This window comes from Babylonia areolata, chromosome 1 (assembly GCF_041734735.1).
Source record: "Babylonia areolata isolate BAREFJ2019XMU chromosome 1, ASM4173473v1, whole genome shotgun sequence".
Classification (NCBI taxonomy): Eukaryota; Metazoa; Mollusca; class Gastropoda; order Neogastropoda; family Buccinidae; genus Babylonia; species Babylonia areolata.
The window spans coordinates 83,736,224-83,754,279 of NC_134876.1; the positions used below are offsets into that span (position 1 = coordinate 83,736,224).

General features: G+C 38.5%; 1 protein-coding gene across 6 annotated transcripts in view; it reads left to right on the forward strand.

Annotated features, from left to right (window-relative positions):
- Positions 1–15,456, forward strand: part of LOC143288544 (uncharacterized) — a 59,196-nt gene extending 43,740 nt beyond the window's left edge. For 2 of the 6 annotated variants that reach the window (XM_076597140.1, XM_076597175.1), the window contains 8 exons: positions 1,574–1,655; positions 2,630–2,859; positions 4,431–4,612; positions 5,974–6,084; positions 6,980–7,170; positions 8,661–8,829; positions 9,300–9,401; positions 9,863–15,456. In XM_076597140.1, the coding sequence (XP_076453255.1) occupies positions 1,574–1,655; positions 2,630–2,859; positions 4,431–4,612; positions 5,974–6,084; positions 6,980–7,170; positions 8,661–8,829; positions 9,300–9,401; positions 9,863–10,030 (1,235 nt within the window). In that variant the 3' untranslated portion in view covers positions 10,031–15,456. Of the gene's footprint in view, positions 1–1,571; positions 1,656–2,629; positions 2,860–4,430; positions 4,613–5,973; positions 6,085–6,979; positions 7,171–8,660; positions 8,830–9,299; positions 9,402–9,862 lie in introns of those variants that run through there. The other 4 variants (XM_076597157.1, XM_076597148.1, XM_076597166.1 and 1 more) reach the window with 4 other exon arrangements.
- The last annotated feature ends 2,600 nt before the right edge of the window (positions 15,457–18,056 follow it).

An 18,056-nucleotide genomic window follows, 5' to 3' on the forward strand; every position in this document is an offset into this window, starting at 1 on the left:
AATTTTACCTTCATACACTCGCACATACATACACACATATATGCGTACACGCATATACCCACATATGGAAGGGAAAGCTATATAAAAAAGACAACATTAACTGAACAGATAAAATGGTGAGCATTGAAGTGTTTGCACAGTCACTTTCAAATTAAGTGTGTGTGTGTGTGTGTGTGTAAGGAGGTTGTGGTATGGTGTGGGATACTTGCAGGGCTTACACTTATAGATGCTGGTATATGCACCTGTGCTTGCATATGTACTTGCGTGTTTTTATCTGTGTGTTTTTCTGTATCTTTGGTTGTTTCTTTATCCCTTTCGGTTGCTTACCTTTACCCCTATATGATGAAAAAAGGAGTGGGGTGTGTGTGTGTGTGTGTGTGTGTGTGTTGTCAGTAAAATGTAAAGTAAACATGCCAGCTGATTTTAAGATGTGGTGATATGTTAGTACAAATGAGCACACATCTTGATTTAGGTTTTTTTTGTTCTTATTATCTGTGGTATATTTCATACTTTTGTTTACCTTTTGTGCTTGAGAATTGAATGGGTGAGCACTTTATGAGGACCAGAATTTTTTCCTTTCAGTTATGTTGTAATTAAATTATAGACCCAACACATTCCCACACACCTGCATGTGTGGACACACACACACACACACACACACACACATGTACATGTACATGTATGTGTGTTTGAGTGCATTTGTGTTGACTTGTATGTGTTCATGTTCAAAGTTTGTACCATACTTTCAACACGTAAATTTGGTCTGTTGCCTTGCGTGAAAGCCATTATGAATATCCATCAATAAGATGGAGGAAGAGAGTTATTAGTTTTTTTTTTATAAGTGCTGAGAGTTGCAGGGGGAGCTTTTTCTTCTTCACGATGTAGTTGAATTTATTTTGCCTATTTGCCTCACATTTTATGTAATTGACTGAGCTGTTTTTCTCATTAAGGCCCCCCCTCACTCCTCCAACCCTCACATCTCTGCCGTCTTCATTGTGTCCCAAATTCTGTGTTGTCTTTCTTTGTTTTTTCTTTTATAAACATATACATCATGTATTAACTGTGTCAGTCATCAAATTCTTCACCGTTGTATTGGAAAGGAGGTGACTGGCACAGTTACTTTTTTTTTTTTTTATAGAAAAAGTGAGTCAAGTGCCGTTTGTGCAATGCGCTCTTCTATTTTGTATTTGTATTTCTTTTTATCACAACAGATTTCTCTGTGTGAAATTCGGGCTGCTCTCCTCAGGGAGAGCATGTCACTACACAACAGCACCACCCAATTTTTGTATTTTTTCCGGCGTGTAGTTTTATTTGTTTTTCCTTTCGATGCATACAACCATGCACATGCATGTACGTGTGTGTGTGTGTGCGCGCGCGCACACACACACACACACACACACATCAGACATACACACAGACACACACACACACACAGAGAAAGAGCATGGATGATTGGATGGTGTTGGAGAGGACAGTAGAACAACATTGAATTATGTTCCACAGTTTATTACTGTGCACTGTGATTGTGAATTTGGTTTTTCTGATATTGTTTTGTTTTTTCTATGTTGTACAGAGCCTGACCCTTATGCTAAATGGAAGCGAAAGAAGGTGGAAAAGCCTAGGAAAAAGGAAGTGGACGAGGAAGAGCTCAAAAAGTAAGTATTTTCATTTGTGGGTATTCATGAATTTGTATATAGATTTAATATTAAATCATTCAAAGTTAGGAATTGCTTTTTTGGGGGGGTCCCATTAAGGACCAGTGACTGGCTCATTAAAAATGACCAGATATCCTTTTATTTTGTTTCCTTTTATTTCTTTTATGCCTAACCAGGCATTTCCAGTTAAAGGGTTGTGATACGTTATTAAGACCAATACACTGGATTTACTGCTGGTGGTAATATTATGATTTCTTACCATGTCAGTGATTATTTGCTGATATGTTGGTGTAAGATTAAGAACAATTGTACAGTCATTTTTCACATTCAGATGTTATACATTGGAAGTTAAACAATTTAATCCAGGCTTTATTTTTCAGAAATGAGAAGGGCTGCAGTATTACAGTTTCTGTTTATCACTCCCATTGTTTAATTTGAATGGCCTGAAAAGACTCAGAGATTGAGTTACTAGCAGATGAGAATAATTATAACAGACTGTGCAAGAAAAAAAATTATTTTGGTGTCATATACTGTACCGTGTCAAACAGATGCAAACTAGGCCTATCGGTTTGCTCTGCTTTGTCCCCCTTTTTCTGGTTTCATGTGTTTTTTTGTGTGATATTTTTTTCTTTTCAGCAGAGCCAAGAAATAGCATTTTATTTCTTCAAACAGCTACCATGAATAAGCTACCATGGCAGAGAGAAAGGATGACGAATATATATATATTTTTTTAACTCCCATTACAGGCTTCTTTCAGAGAAAAGATAGCAAGTAAATTTTCTTTTTTATTTTTTGAACCACCATTGCAGACTCTTCAAAGAGAAAGAATAAGTGTAAACTTTGTTTTTACTTTCTCAAATACCCCCTCCCCCCAAGCCTCCTACAATGCAGGCTGTTCAAAGATAAAAGGATAACAACTGTATAATTTCAACAACAACAACAAAATCCACCTCACTCCCACGCCCATTTTGCAGGCGCAGTCAAGCGGCAGCTGGTCCGAAGATGTCAAAAGAAGAACGGCGCCAGCTGTTTGAGGCCCAGGTGAAGGCGGAGGATGAGCTGAATGCTGAGCGTCAGCGCCAGCAGGAGGCCTTGCTGCAGCAGCAACAGGCGGCCACTGCCCTCTTCTTCCAGCAGAACCCTGCACTGGCTGCCTTGGCCGCTCTGGGCATTGACCCTGCCCTGCTCATGGCTCAGGGGCAAGGTGGGGTACCCTTTTCTGATGGAATGACTGTTATTCTTCTTTGAAAGGGGATGACTGTTCTGAGTCATTTAAATTTTTGTTTCTTGAAATTGGATTTTAATTTTTTTTTCTTTTTTTCTTTTTTGTTGTTGCTTACAATGAGCCTGAAGGCTAATTTCTGCACTGTGTATGTTTCAAACATTAAAGTGAATTATTTGATTGATTCTCTTCTGTCACAACAGATATTATATATACTGAAAGTCTGACTTGCTTTCCTCTCTTGGAGAGGATGTTGGGGTGTGGGGGATGGGGGGGTGGGGGGCTTGGTGACAAATATCTGTTGTTTCATTACTATTTGTTTCTTGAGCACTGATAAGTGGAGGTTAACGACCTGTTGGCAAAAAGGCCTTGAAGGTAAAGTTGTTCAGGGCTTAGGTCTTGGCTGGATGAAGGTTGTGTTGTTTGAAGGGGTGAGTCCTGTTGATAATAGATTCCAGATTGCTATTTACTGATACAAAGGTGGACGTGATAAGTGTTCAGTTGATGATTTCAAGGAGGCTACAAGTTTTGTTGATATTTCTTTTTATTTCTAAGGTCAGTGATTGTAAGTTGGTGTTTTAACACACCATTTCTCGAGTGCATTTTTCTCTTCTGTCACAGCAGATTTCTGTGTGTACTGAAATTCAGTCTAACATTGAGGGGGTCAGAGAGCCTTGGTCACTGATATCTATTTTTTGGTTGCCTTGCATTTCTTCGGCATAGTTTCCACTTAGTTGTTTGTTTTACCTAAACATGGGTACAGTCTGCATGTTGTGGATTCAATACCCCATTCTTGGTTGGTGAAAAACTTGGTGACATTTGCAGTTTGGGAGGGAATTCTTAAAAACATTTGCCTTTCACCTATGACTCTTGACATGCTTTAACACTTGTGCCTACGTAGTCTTGTGAAGAAGTTTGAAAGATCAGAATCAGAGACAATGCACAAACAGCGCATTAGAAATATGAATGTGTTTGTGTGGTGTGTGTATGTGCATATGTGCATGTGTGTGTGTGTGTGTGTGTGTGTGTGTGTGTGTGCACATGTATCTGCCCTCTTTCATTAATTTAATGGGTTTTTTCAGTTTGAGTGTCATTAGACATGTGATTTGTGTGTGTTTGTAGATGGAGAGGAGTGGGGTTCAGGGGGCGTTGTGGTAAAATGGGGATACAGAGAGAAAGGATAAACTAGAACAGTGGAATCAAGTGATGCCCTTGTGGATACACAGGAAAAGGGTAAACTAGAACAGGGGAATCAATTGATGCCTGTGTGGATATACAGAAAAAGGATAATCCAGAACAGGGGAATCAACTGATGATGCCTGTGTGGACATACAGAAAAGGGATAAACCAGAACAGGGGAATCACCTGATGCCTGTGTGGACATACAGAAAAGGGATAAACCAGAACAGGGGAATCATCTGATGCCTTTGTGGATATTATACAGGGAGAGGATAAACCAGAACAGGGGAATCAACTGATGCCTGTGTGGACATACAGAGAAAGGATAAACCAGAACAAGGGAATCAACTTACACCGATGTGCGTGTGTTGCAGCGGCGGTGCTGGACGCCAGCCTCCAGCAGTTCAGCAGCATCCTGAGCCCTGAGCAGCTGCAGGCATTGATGCTGGCCACGCAGGCGGCTGGTGGGGACATCGCTTTGGCCGCCCAGCAGCTGATGAACCAGCCAGGCCTCTTCCCCCCAACCCACCCCCCTCCCCAGGACCCCTACCAGCAGGTGAGGGGGCAGGTCTGCTGCCAGGTGTCTGTCTGTCTGTCTGCAGTGTTGTGTGTTGTAGATGTTTTTGAAGGACTGGTATTGTTTGGATGACAGACTTTGATTTGTTGTCTGTACCGTATCTGCTGTTGAAGCTGTTCTGTATGCTATCAAGACAAAGATACTCGAAGTATGACAATCATTCAGATATGTCAGTGGTTATTATCATACAGATGTCATTTAGATTTTATATTTTGAGTGTATATACGTATGTTTGTGCGCGTGTGCGTGCGCATTGATATTTAATGTATGTCTGTATACATTTGTATGTTGCCAACACACGCACACACATACATACATACACACACACAGAGAAAAAAATTACGCACACCTAGTATGAAACACAAATGTAAGAAACAGAAAAGGCAGCAAATAAGGAGACAGGTAACAGGGATATGTGCAGATTGACACATTATGTGGGGGAAGGGAGAGAGAGAGAGAGAGAGTTTGTATTTGCAAACTGGTTTGTATAGTCCCTTGCTGCTGTTTCATCATTCGTGTCTGTGCCCCTATGTGTGGTGAGTGTGTGTGTGCACATGTGTTTGTGCATTCATAAGTACATGTGTGCATATGTCCTGTTTGTTTAGCCAATGATTACTAGATTAGTGGTATTTATATTTAAGAAATATTGTCTGGCTATTAATAATTAAGAGTACAAGAGCTACAGTCTATGCCTGTGACAGAGATCAGCAGTACTCACAGCTTGCCATGGCCTGTGATGATGTTCTGACTTACTCTCTCCGTTTTTGTTGTTGTTTATGTGTGTTGCTTTTGACAATATGTTGGTAGTGAATAGCACCAGAACTGCTTCCTTGCCTGTGTATATGCCATACTGCTTGCGTACATGCCATACTACTTACATATGTGCCATACTGCTGTTTCCTGCACACACACACACACACACACACACACACACACACACACACTCACACTTTTCTGCCTGTTTAACTATCAGTGGACAATTCTTTTGTCGCCATTAGTGTTCATACAATTGTTGACATTTGTTTGGGTATTTTGGTGCTTTAGTGTGTATCTCTTTTTGTTTATGTATATTGTTAGCCTGATGATAAATGGATACTGTAAGCACTGTTTTTCTCATGTGTGTGTGTGTGTGTGTGTGTGTGTGTGTGTGTGTGTGCCCATTGATATATGAATATATGTCTATATATATATTTGTATGTGGCAAATATTTGTCACGCGTGCAAACAAACTCATCCCTAACTGTACATTGTTGAAAATCAGAAGTACTTATACTATGCAGCAGCATGCTTTATGGTTCTGCTGCCAACAGTTCCACACAAGTCCGTGTCATCTTTGTTCAGCAGATGCAAGGGGTCTTCCCTGGCCCATCAGGTTCTCAGCCTTACCAGGATCCTGCTCTTCTGCAGCAACAACAGCAGCAGCAACAGCAGCAACTGGCAATGCAGCAACTGGTGAGTGAACACAAAGTAAGCGTGGTATTGCCAACAGGTTGGCCACCCAGGTTCTGCCTCTGGTTTTTAGTTTTTAAGATACCCATTGTGCCTGAAATGTTGGTGGGTTTTAAGTGAGCGGGAATGTGGTTTTCATCTTTATATATATATATTTGTGTGTGTGTGTGTGTGTGTGTGTGTGTGTGTGGAATATTAAGAAATATTTTTTGACAGTGCAGATGTGCAGGCATTTTAGATGCAGCCTTGTGAAGTGTGAGTGTAGCCAGTGCCCAGCTGAGAAATAATGATAATAATGGTGATAATAATGATAATGGTAATGATAATATGATAATACAGATGATGATAACATTGGCATTTATAAAGTACTAAATTTTGTTTGTGAATAAAAAAAAGAATAAAGTGTTGTGCACACATGCATGCATATGAAAACCTGAAAATGATGAATTAAAGTAACGAAAAAGAATGAAGCACTATACATACAAATCATGATTTTAACCAGATTTCATAGAAGAAAAAAAAAGGGGGGTCAGAAAGTTGTGTTGAAAGCTGTCAGATTCAATTTAAAAATGCAAGTCTACATCTAAACCGTTTCTGGAACATGACGTTCTTAAAATGTTTTATATTATGAAAAATACTGTCTTCATTGTATTCTTCATTGGGGACATGAAATCTTATCCCAATGAAAGAATAATGGAATAAAAAGCATAGTGGCTGTGTGTGTGTAAGTGTTTGTGTGTGTGCCCATTTGTGAGTGTGAGCAAGTTGTTCTGATAAGTGTGCTTTGTGTGTGTGTGTGTGTGTGTTCAGGAATGTATACTCATGTCATTGCCAACTAGTCTGTATGTTGCTTCTGGACTAAATGTGGAAGTTTGCTTGATGCACATGGTTGCGGCAGTTGATGACTGTCCATCCCATGTCCCAGGCCATGCAGCAGATGGCCGCTCCGCCCCAGTCTGCCATGCTGCCAGACGAGGAGGACGTCCCTCCCCCTCCATCCCCTCCAGAGCCTCGGGAGATGCTGCCCTTGCACTGGAAAATGGCTAGGGATGCTGAGGGGCGGGTCTACTATTACCACATTCATACCAGGTACACTTCCAGAGAACATAATAATGTCTGTGTATGTGAATGTCAGTAGCGCTTAATTATTATTTTTTTTATTGTGCATGTGTGTATATGTTTTGGAATGCATGTGAGTCTTCAGCAATGCCACCAGCCACTATTTTTATCAGCAGTATGTTGTTTTTTTCCCAATTTTCATGTTTTTGTGCACAATGTGTATAAACAGCATGTTTATTTGTCCTTACCACTATTGCCGAGTATTGGACATAGATGAATGGCGTTGAAGATTCTGTAACATTTTAACACCTGCCTGACAAAAAGGTTGATGGTACACAATGTCATCATGAAAAAATCAAGATCCTAGTTTCATGTGGGTTCAGCTGTGTCACAAGGTTTGGGAGAGGGTTAGAAGTAGGGCTGGTGAAGAGGGATATTTTTGACTTCACTAAAATCGACCACTTGTACTAACTGTGCGAACCTCCAATCTACTTGCATTGATGAATTTATCCCAGTAAGATTGTGTACAGTTCAGGTTGGAGAAAATCAGAATCTTGATTTAGTTGTGTTCTTTTGACCTGCTCACCCCAAATGACATAAATGATGCAATGCTGCGTCATGTTATCGGTAAAATCAGTATTGAGGTTTGATTTTGTGTAAAATGAAAGTTCAGGCTGGGGAACCCTCAGCAGAACCGCTATTTTCAGTGGAAGAGCAGTTTATTTCAGAGGGAAAAAAATTCCCCCCCCCCCCCCCACACACCCCATCTCCTGCAAACTTCACTTTCATAATTTGCTGAGAGTTGTATGGTCATTCCCCACCCCTCTCTCTGAGTCTCTCCCACCAATGGTGAGAGGGGATGGGGGAAGAAAACTACAGTCAGTGATTGTGGCAACTTTAGCACTGAACCAAGACACTGACCACTAGCTCTAGCTGAAGATCCCTGACTGCTGAATGTGAAATAACCAGTCACATACCCACCCCCTCCTCCCTCCTTCCCCATTTTTTTTCCTCAACCAACACACATGCATGTCAGTGGAACAGAGAATGCAACTGTTGAGACCAGACATTGCAAACTTGTATGCTAAATACATTTCCTTGAAACCACCACACACACACACACACACACACACACACACACACACACACACACACACACGCGCGCGCGCGCGCGCACTTGACACGTGAACAGAGGCCCCGAAAACCTCTTGAAAATCATTTATTTCATTTTTGGCCAGGGGGGGCTTTGTCTCCAACACCCCACATTGCTGAGGAAGTCAGGGGAAACTCGTGTAAGATCTCTTTCTAAGGACAACCTTTTATGTGTAAATTTCTGAAGCTTTTTTTTTATATCTGTATTTATTGACTTTTTTCTAGTTTACTGTAATCTTCAGTGCTGAAGTGGTTCGTTTTCAGTTTGCTGGGCTATAAGCAACATGATTTTCTTTGGTCTTCCCCATTCCATCAACCCCCTCTCCCCCTTAGATTTCTCAAGTGCTGTATGATATGTGTGTGTACAGGGTGACTCAGTGGGAGCCACCCCAGTGGGACAACCCCTTTCCAGAGGACATGGACTTTGATCCGGAGCCGGAAATGGAAGAGGAGCCTCAGAAAAAGATCACTACAACGGCTGCAGCCGACACATCCAGTGAAGCAGCCAAGAAAATAAAGGAACAGTTCAGAAAGCAGGTAATACTTTGCGCGTGTGTGTGTGTGTGTGTGTAAATAGTTTGTCATATATTGTCACATAGCAGATTTGGTTTACAGTTTTGATAGTTTCCTGATTTGTGTCTATATTGTAGGATTTTGATGTAATTATTGCACGCAGTATTGCTGCAAAATCCAGAGCTCTGAGGAAGCACCTGAAGGTGCACAGCATTGCCCAAACTCTGAAGTTATCATGTAAAACTTCCATAAAGCTATAACATTACTCACCGTTTAGAAAATCTAAAAGAGTACTTTTGATTTTTGAAATGAAGCTCAGTCACGTTTGCTGTTGGGCAGAATGTTTACGAAAAAAAATAAACGTACAAACAAAAGAAGCAAAAGCAACAAATGAACAATAAAGAAAGTGAGGGAGAGACAGAAGCGAGAAAGAGTGGTCAAAGCCATGATTTCAGTCAGAAAGTGAAATGGGCAGCTTGCGGTTGTCATTGCAGATGTCTCACCACGTGGTGGTGTTCCTGAACCCTTACCGCCGTCCAGACTGTAAAATGGGACGCATCATGTCCACTGACGACTTTAAACATCTGGCAAGGAAGGTGAGTGGCAGTATCATGTATCCTTGTCTTTCTGTGCAGTTTATGCGTTGTTTCATGTGTGCTTGAAAGTGGTCTTGTGACAAATGAGTAAGTTTGTAGGCGAGAGAGTATAAAGTAAAGGGGAGAGGTAAAAACAGTGTTTCATACACAAGGCTGCAGCTTCAATAGAAGTAGATGGAATGGTGTGAATGTGAGTGGGTGTGTCTACCTTTTCTACATGAAAGTGAACAGAAAACTGGAATTGTGTGACTTAAAAATCAAAAGTTTTTTGACTTCAGTAAGAAGTTATGGTACTTGTTCTTTCAGTTTTGGGGGTTATCACCAAGAAATTAAGCTGAATGCATTCAACACTTTTAAAGCCTGTGCTCTTATTGAAATAATTTTCTGCCTGATCTGTGTAGTGAGTAAAAAACAGATTGCGCTCACGCTTTTTCCTGACGGCAAGACTGATTTTGTTGCAGTTGACTCACCATGTAATGGCCAAAGAGCTGAAACACTGCCGCCATGTGGAGGACCTAGAGGTCAACGAGAATGTCAAGGCCAAGGCCAAAGACTATGTAAAAAAGTACATGTCACGTTGCGGCCCTGTCTTCAAGAAATCCGCCTCCCCAGATGATTATGCTGCATAATGGTGGTTGTATATGGTTGATTGTGAACACATCTTTTGTCTTACTAACATGCTGGTGTGTATCTGAAATCTAGGCTAGGCTGCTTGGAAAGTGGAGAATGTAAGTGTGGGCTTGTTGTTGGTGTGTTTTCAATCCAATTTGTTGGTGATTGATTGTGCCAGTAGTGTGTATCACTTGTTGAGCTAAACTCTCTCAGGAAGGTGATTCTCAGCAAATATATGAAATAATTTACAAGTAATTACTTGGTGAGTGAATTACACAGACAGAACTGTGGCAATTGTTGTCAAGGTTTGTGTGAAATATAGTCTACTGTGTGCACTGGTGTGTGTGTGTGTGTGTGTTTGTGTGTGTGTGTGTGTCTGTGTGTGTGCACATTTTATGGAGTACTCACTATCAGTAATGATTTGTGTTTGTAATGTGTTTGTATGAATGAGTTTGTGGGGGTCCACAGCACATGTGTGTGCATGATGTATAGCATTTTTGTATAATATTACTGTTAAGTTTGATAGCATTACTCACAGTTATAAGACAATGATGGGAAATGTATCCATGTAATGCAGTGGTGTTGAAAATGTTTGGTGTTGGCAGCATGATACACAAACTATGTAAACAATGTTTGAAAGTGACAACTGCACTGCTCCTTTTTTGATTTGCACTCTTTCATCAGTTTTCAGTGGACTGATATTTCTTTGTACATTTATTAAATTGGTTAATTGGTTCCAAAGTTTGATTATTTAATTTGTGAAACATGTAAATGCAGATTTGATCAGTTATTTTTTATTGTGTCATTTGTAGACAAACAATACCTGATCCATGTGAGTGATGTTGCCAAGTTGTGACTTTTTTGAAAATTATCTTTTTTTCTACTTCTGTTAAAACTGATAGTCTTCTGTTAGTGTATTCAGCCATAATTTTTGGGATGGTGTGTGTGTGTGTGTGTGTGTGTTACTTCTGTGCTTGGGGGGTGTTTGTTATTTTATGTGTGTGGGTGTCAGTTTGTTCATTTTAGGATTATGACAGATTTCTGTGTGCTGAGTAAAAGACTCACATCAAGTATTTTCCTTTAGAAGTTTGCGCTTACATGTGTTCAGATTGATGCATATTTTCAAGCGCTTGTAATCCATGCGTTAAATAAGTTAAAGAAGTTTATCTTATCAATTACAGATTTGTGGGAAGGATCTTTCTTTCTTTTAGTTTCAGTAGCATGAATAAATCATATCCATGGTTTGAATATGTTTTTTTGTGTGTGCATATTTTATAGTATGTGAAATAGGCAGACCAGTATCTTCTGTCTGTTCAGTGATCTCCATCAGGAAGTCTTCATCTTGGTTTAATGAGGCTTGTAGCAGACAGTCTTTAATATTAAAAAAGATTGATCTGTATCAGGAAGTCCATCTTAGTTTGATGAGGCTTGCATGTAGCAGACAGTCTTTAATATTAAAAAGGCTGGTCCAGTAGACCACATTTCCTTTTGTATGTGTGTGCACGTATGAAAGTTGTTTTTTGTTGTTGTTGTTTTTTAATCACAGATTTGCATTTTTGCATTAACATTACCATGATTTTTTCCCCCAGATGCACAAATAAATGTCTTTTATGTATGAAGAAAAATCTGTGGTGACAAAGATGATTATGTTTTATGTTCCTTGGCAGATTTGGTCAGTTTTGGTTTTGAAACACAAGTGCTAGTTTACCTTGAAGATTCATTTAACTTTTTCCCATGCATTTTATTTGAGTGAGCAAGATTCTGAGTCTCAGAGTCTCCAGATCCGATTGTTGTGTGAAGGCAGAAAAGCACACAGTTTTAAATGGAGATACACTGCATTGATATAAAAACCTAAATTTTGCTTGCAAAATTGGAAATACATTGTATAAACCTCAGTTTTGCTTCTGAAAATAAAAATTGCCAACATTTGTTCTTCCTTATCTTCATCATCACTGCATCAATGCAAAACAACAGTTTTGCTAGCAAAAAGGAGTGACCAATACTTCATGTTTTCTCTGTCTCACCTTCATCAGCATAACTAGTTACCTTTGAATTGATATGAATCAAGTAGTTTGTTGCAGGGAAATAAATTTGTGCTTTTAATGAGATGTTGGCTTCTTTGAAACTGTTGAAGGAGCAGTTTCAGCGTTGACAACTTTTTAGAATGCTTTATGTTTTGTTGTTTTTGATTCCATTTTGATTTGTGCGTTTGTCTGGCTTTGGTATGTTTTAGACAATCCCCTTGATAACAGGTCCTGTGTTTTTACTAAAACTTTTTAAGACACTTTTTACTTATGCACAATTCAAGATTGATGTTGTTTTGTGTGTGTGTCTCTGTGTGTGTGATGGGGCAAAGCAAAAAGAAAAAGAAAAAAAAGAAAGAAAAAAATCCAGAAAAAGCCATTTTCTTTTTTTGGTTGTTGTTTTAATTGTAGATGTTAAAAAAAAAAAAGTCTGAAAAATATGATATTAATTTTTTTTTTGTATATTAAACTAAACCTTTTTTTTTTTTTTCTTTTTTTCTTTTTTTTGTTCCACTTGCAAAAATTGAAAAGGAAGCCTTTAGAATGTGTTTTGCAATTTCTTCTTCTTTGTTTTTTAATAGTATGTCATTGTCATATTGTTGTCTTTGAACCTAGGCCATTGTATTTTTTCTCTGAATAGTCATTAAGTTCCATCTATTTTTGTTCAGTTGTGCTGACTGAAGACATATGCAATTGATGAACATGATTGTATTGTTATCTATGTTACTGAACTTTGTGTTGAATGCTGTCATGTGTAGACTGTAGTTGACAACACCAAGCCCTTGGGGTGCTGTGAATAAGGGGCTGGGTTATTTATGGACAGCAGCTGGAATTTAAAAAAAAAAGAAAAAAAAAGGAAGCACAGTGACAATTAGGTGCCAGTGGTTGTAAGTGTAACCATGAACTTGAGAAGACATGAACTACACTCCCCTGCAGTGTCTAAGTCAAGTGCCAGAAGAAAGAAGATAAGAAACCTGCAACCTCAGCTGGCCATACCTTGCCCCTTTTAATGCAGTTTCAGTAAACTTAGCCTGATGAAATCCATTCCAGCAAATCAAATGTTCTCAATGTACACAGTCCAATGACTCAAACGCAGAAAGCTACTATAAAGAGTCACTAGTAAAATGTTAACATCGATTGATATGTTTTTGATAAGTCAAGCCTAACGTAGAAGAATCTTTATGCAGGCATGGCTGAAGTAAAAACAAAAAAACAACAACAAAAAACAGAGTGAGACTGACAAGTAACCTAAATCTTCATCAGTTTACAATATCTTTAATTTTAAAATCCCTTTTTAATCTTGTTGATATAACTTTAAGTTTGGGTAGGTAACTTATTTGATTTTTAATCTAACTTTTAATCGCTAAATTATGACTCAATAGTGTGTTTTAGTCTGTTTATGGCATGCAAAGCATGTTGTGATGTTTATGTTCATTATAATTGCATCATCCGCAGATAAATTAACATTGGCATATTTTTGTCTTGATACATTATCAATCAGATGTGTGAGTTCGAGTCTTTGAGTTAATACTTTATACTTGTGTTATTTAGAAGTTGATTCCTAATTCTAAAGTCAAATAAAAAAAAATAATGGATTCTTTTGCTAGGAGTATCATCTTAAGATGAAGTACTGTTTTCAATTTTTTTCGTCAACATTGCCTTGTTATACTTGTGTTATCTTCCACAGTGAGCATAATTTTTTTTCAAAATGTCTGTTAAATATAAAAACAAAATCTTAGATTAGTACCTCCAAGATACCGTACTTGTCTTGTCGATACCTTTGTGTCAGTGCTGTTGTGGTTAAAGACAAGAAAAGAGGAATAAAAAAAATAAAAAACATGTTCACATGGTAAATTGCTTTCCTGTCAAAAATGTATGTTTCCATATTCACAAAGTAAATTGCTGCCAGCATTTAACCAGAAAAAAAACCCAAGGCTTTGACAATCTCATGTCCAGTTTAAACCATGCCAGTTCAACTGTTTTGATGGATTTACTCTGTAACATTGATGGAAACAGCAAAAAGTGCAGGTTGTTAGGCACTCTTTTCTTAAGGTTTTCGTTCCAGTTTTTTAAACATGAAAAATATAGACTATACCATTCCTTAGGCTCTTCATTGCGACTGCTGCACAGTCATGTTTGAGCTCAAGGGTACTGATGCTTGCTGGCAGCTGTGTGGATGGCAAGTTTAGGTGATTGTTGTATTCTGTGAAGACCTGTGTCTGGGGCTTTCTTCCACACCTGGTCACTGTTCATGTTGTAATATCAAATATGATACAGACTGAAGCTGAGGAGCCAGCGTGCTGCCTTGTAAGTGTAATGTTTCCTCTCCCCATTCTTCCTCCTGCTGTCTCAGCTGAGGTCTAATCTTGTTCAGGATTTTAGACTTGTTTGGCATTCAGATGACAGAATTGTTATTGCTTTGACACTTTTTAAATATTTTGCAGCCATTTATTAAAGACTGAGATATAATGATTATTGTGGTGTTTTAAATTGTCAGCATTAACTACAATTATTCAATGGTAATTCCATAACCAGCAGTATCAAACTTCTGTTGTATGTCTCGAGTCGTTTGACCTGTATCTCAAAGGTACATATGTGAAACAGACACCATTTGGCCATGTGGCCCACATCTTGTGTAATGGTCTGCATTGGGGTCAGCTCTGGCACAGTGCTGATTGAAAAAGAGTTGTGAATTTTATTCCGCTGCATGAACCACTGTGCCGCTGGTATTGATCATAGACAGACCTGTCATAAAAGCTGACACATTTGGGTGATTCAGTAAACCCTCAACTTGTGCTCTCAGTCTGTTAATCCTGACAGGGGTATAGAGTCTGTTCATGGAATGCCTTGATGTCAGGTGTTGTTTAGTTTCATCTTTGTTGTAATTTCTATAACTCTTATTCTTTTTTCCCCAGGCCTCCAGATTTGTTTATTTGATGGGTCACTAGACATAATTATGATATGAGTGTGTTTTCTGTGAGACTTGTTCTGCACAGTTACACTTTGAGTCATGATCACACAGTCAGTGACATTTCCAGGTCATTTGTCTGTGCATATGGTGATGGTAAATGATACTTCCAAGTCATTTGTCAGTTTCCCCCTTGCCTCATCAATGATGTGTTACTTTTTTTTTGTCCTTTGTTCCTTAAAATTGATTTAGTTTGTGTGTGTGTGTGTGTGTGTGTGTGTGTGTGTGAGAGAGAGAGAGAGAGAGAACCAGTGTATATGTTTTAAACTTTTCTTTTTATTTTCTGTGAAAATGTGTACAAAAATTGTACAGTGTAATGGAACTGGTGAACATGTGTTTGCTATTGAGTCAATTTGAGGTCATGAGGACCGTTATTAACTGTTAAGAATTGGTGAAATGTTCCTCATTCGTTGTAAGATGTTTGGAATTTAAATAATAAAAATTATTACAAGTTTCAGCGGTTTTGTCTTTGTGTGGTGCATGTGTAGGACGTGATGGTGATGATTTAGCAAAGCAAATCGTGAAATAACCATTGAAATAAAAAAACAAACGACACAAAGCTGAATACAAGACTATGCATTTTGATTTGTGATCTGAGAAGACAGTCAATTAGATGTGTGTTCTCAGAAGGCAGTCCATTAGATTTGTGTTCCAGGAAGACAGTCCATTACATTTGTGTTCCAGTAAGATGGTCCATTAAAGTTGTGTTCCAAGAAGACGGTCCATTAGAATTGTGTTCCAAGAAGACAGTTCATTAGATAAGTGATTCAAACAGTTCTTTTTTGTTCAGAGTGGTATTGTCAGGGAATGCTGCAGCTACTTTCTATGAGGTTGATTATTTTGCCAATGTGTGTGTGTGTGTGTGTGTGTGTGTGTGTGCAAGGAGGTTGGGGTATGGCGTGGGATACTTGCAGAGCTTACACTTATAGATGCTGGTATATGCACTTGTGCTTGCATATGTGCGTGTGTAAACAGAGTGGGGGGGTCTAAGTTATTTCTAATATATGTGCATATGGCCGCATGCCATTTGAAAGGATTGCCTTATTGTAATACACTTGTCTGAAGTAAGCAAGTACGTACATTACTACAAATAACTTCATTTTTATAGCACCTTCCCATGTAAAAGATGGTCAATTGTGCTGTACAATGCAAAAGTTGATGTTTAAAACATGCATTTACACTTAAAAGGACAATTTCAAGCACAACCCTGCACAGACATCAAACACCAACAATAATTTATGCACACACATGCACAAAAACAATGCACACAACACTCAAAACAAATATCAAACATCAAAATGCCTAAATCATGGAATCACATATCAGTTATAGACACAAGTATCATTATACTGAAAAAACATACCACTTAAAACAGTATGTACTGAAAACCAAATACATACATCACAATACAGAAATAATATACAACTAAAATCACAGAACCTAAAAATCAGTCTCACCCTCTCTATCCTACACACAACATCTCAACAACATATATTACGGAAAACAGGAACAAGCACACTCTACCTCTGTTGCAGGCATCAGGAGAGGTGGATTTCAAAGAGGGGCATTTAGATTTTTTTTTTAAAGTTGCAAAGTACAGAGTCTTTTTTCTCAGAGACAGAGGCAGGGAGTTCCAAACAGTAGGTCTATAGACAAAGATTTTGTTTATCAAAGGTCTGAATGGAGAACCAAGGAACTGTAAACAGAGAGGTGTCGATAAAGCGTAGCATCCTATAAGGATAGAAAAGTTAGAGAAGATAAAGATGTGGTGGCATATCACTGTGATACAGGCACAGAAAGCAGAGACAAACAATCTTGTACTGAATTCTAACCTTCACAGGAAGCCACTGAAGTGTTCTGAGCTGTGACGTTGCACCTTGTGCCTGGGTTTATGGAGCACAAGTCGGGCTGCATGATTTTGAATGCATTGAAGTTTATTCAGTTTGCTATCACGGAGACCTGCTAAGAGAGAATTGCTGTTGTCAAACCTAGATAGTATGAAGGAAACAATAATTTTTTCCCCTTGTGTTTCATGTTTAATGCCTGTGCTGCGAAAAATCTAATTTACTTCATAACATCATTTATCAATATATTTTTCCAAGACTCCTTGATGACATACCTTTTGTTAGACCAGAGATATAACTGCTTCAGTTGTCTACCATCTGCATCATGTGACTCGTTATCATGACATAACGCATTCTGACACTGTTTCAGCAAAAGTGGCCCACTGTTAAGTCAATTTAATGTCAAGTCTTTCTTAAGCAGTCACAGCTCTCATTTTTGATATCAAATTGAACTCTGTTTCAAGTTTTAGACCAAACCAAGAATAATCCACAATATTTTATTCCCATTTTTGTTACAGACAGCAGATGCAAGTGGATAAAATAGGTAATGGAATGTGATGGGTATAGAAATATACACAAATATAACTTTGTATGAGTTGTTGACAATGCTTGATTCCATGTGAAATAAGGTCATTAATCTCACAACCCCTCACCAAAGAAAAAGATTTACAGCAAATGACAACTTAATTTGCTTAATTACATTATGAATGGAAAATGATAAGGTACAGGTACAGGTACAGGATTGGGGACTTTCCTGTAAGCCTTCTGGCTTTTTAACGTCCCTTCACTATTGTCTTAATCAAGTGTTGCACATGCGCCAGGAAAAAGTTTCTTGTTCACTGATCAAAATCAAATGGTTTTATTAGAGATTTTTCATCATTGTCGATAAGATTTTTGAACTGGTTAATAGTGTTAGCTGTTTTTGTTGAGTTAGTCAGTGCATTCCAGCCTTTCACTGCTCTAAAACTAAAAGACGATTTACGAACATTTGTTCTACAATATTTAATGTAAAGATTAGTATCTGAGTTTCTGGTAACTTGGGATTTGCTAGTAGAGAAAAAGGTGCTATGATCAATGTCGACCATTCCGTTCATTATCTTAAAAACTAGTATCATGTCTCCTCTATATCTTCTATATTTTTGGGAGTGCAAATTCAACTGTCTCAAACGACTTTGATAGTCAAGATCTCTAAGTTCTGGAATTATTT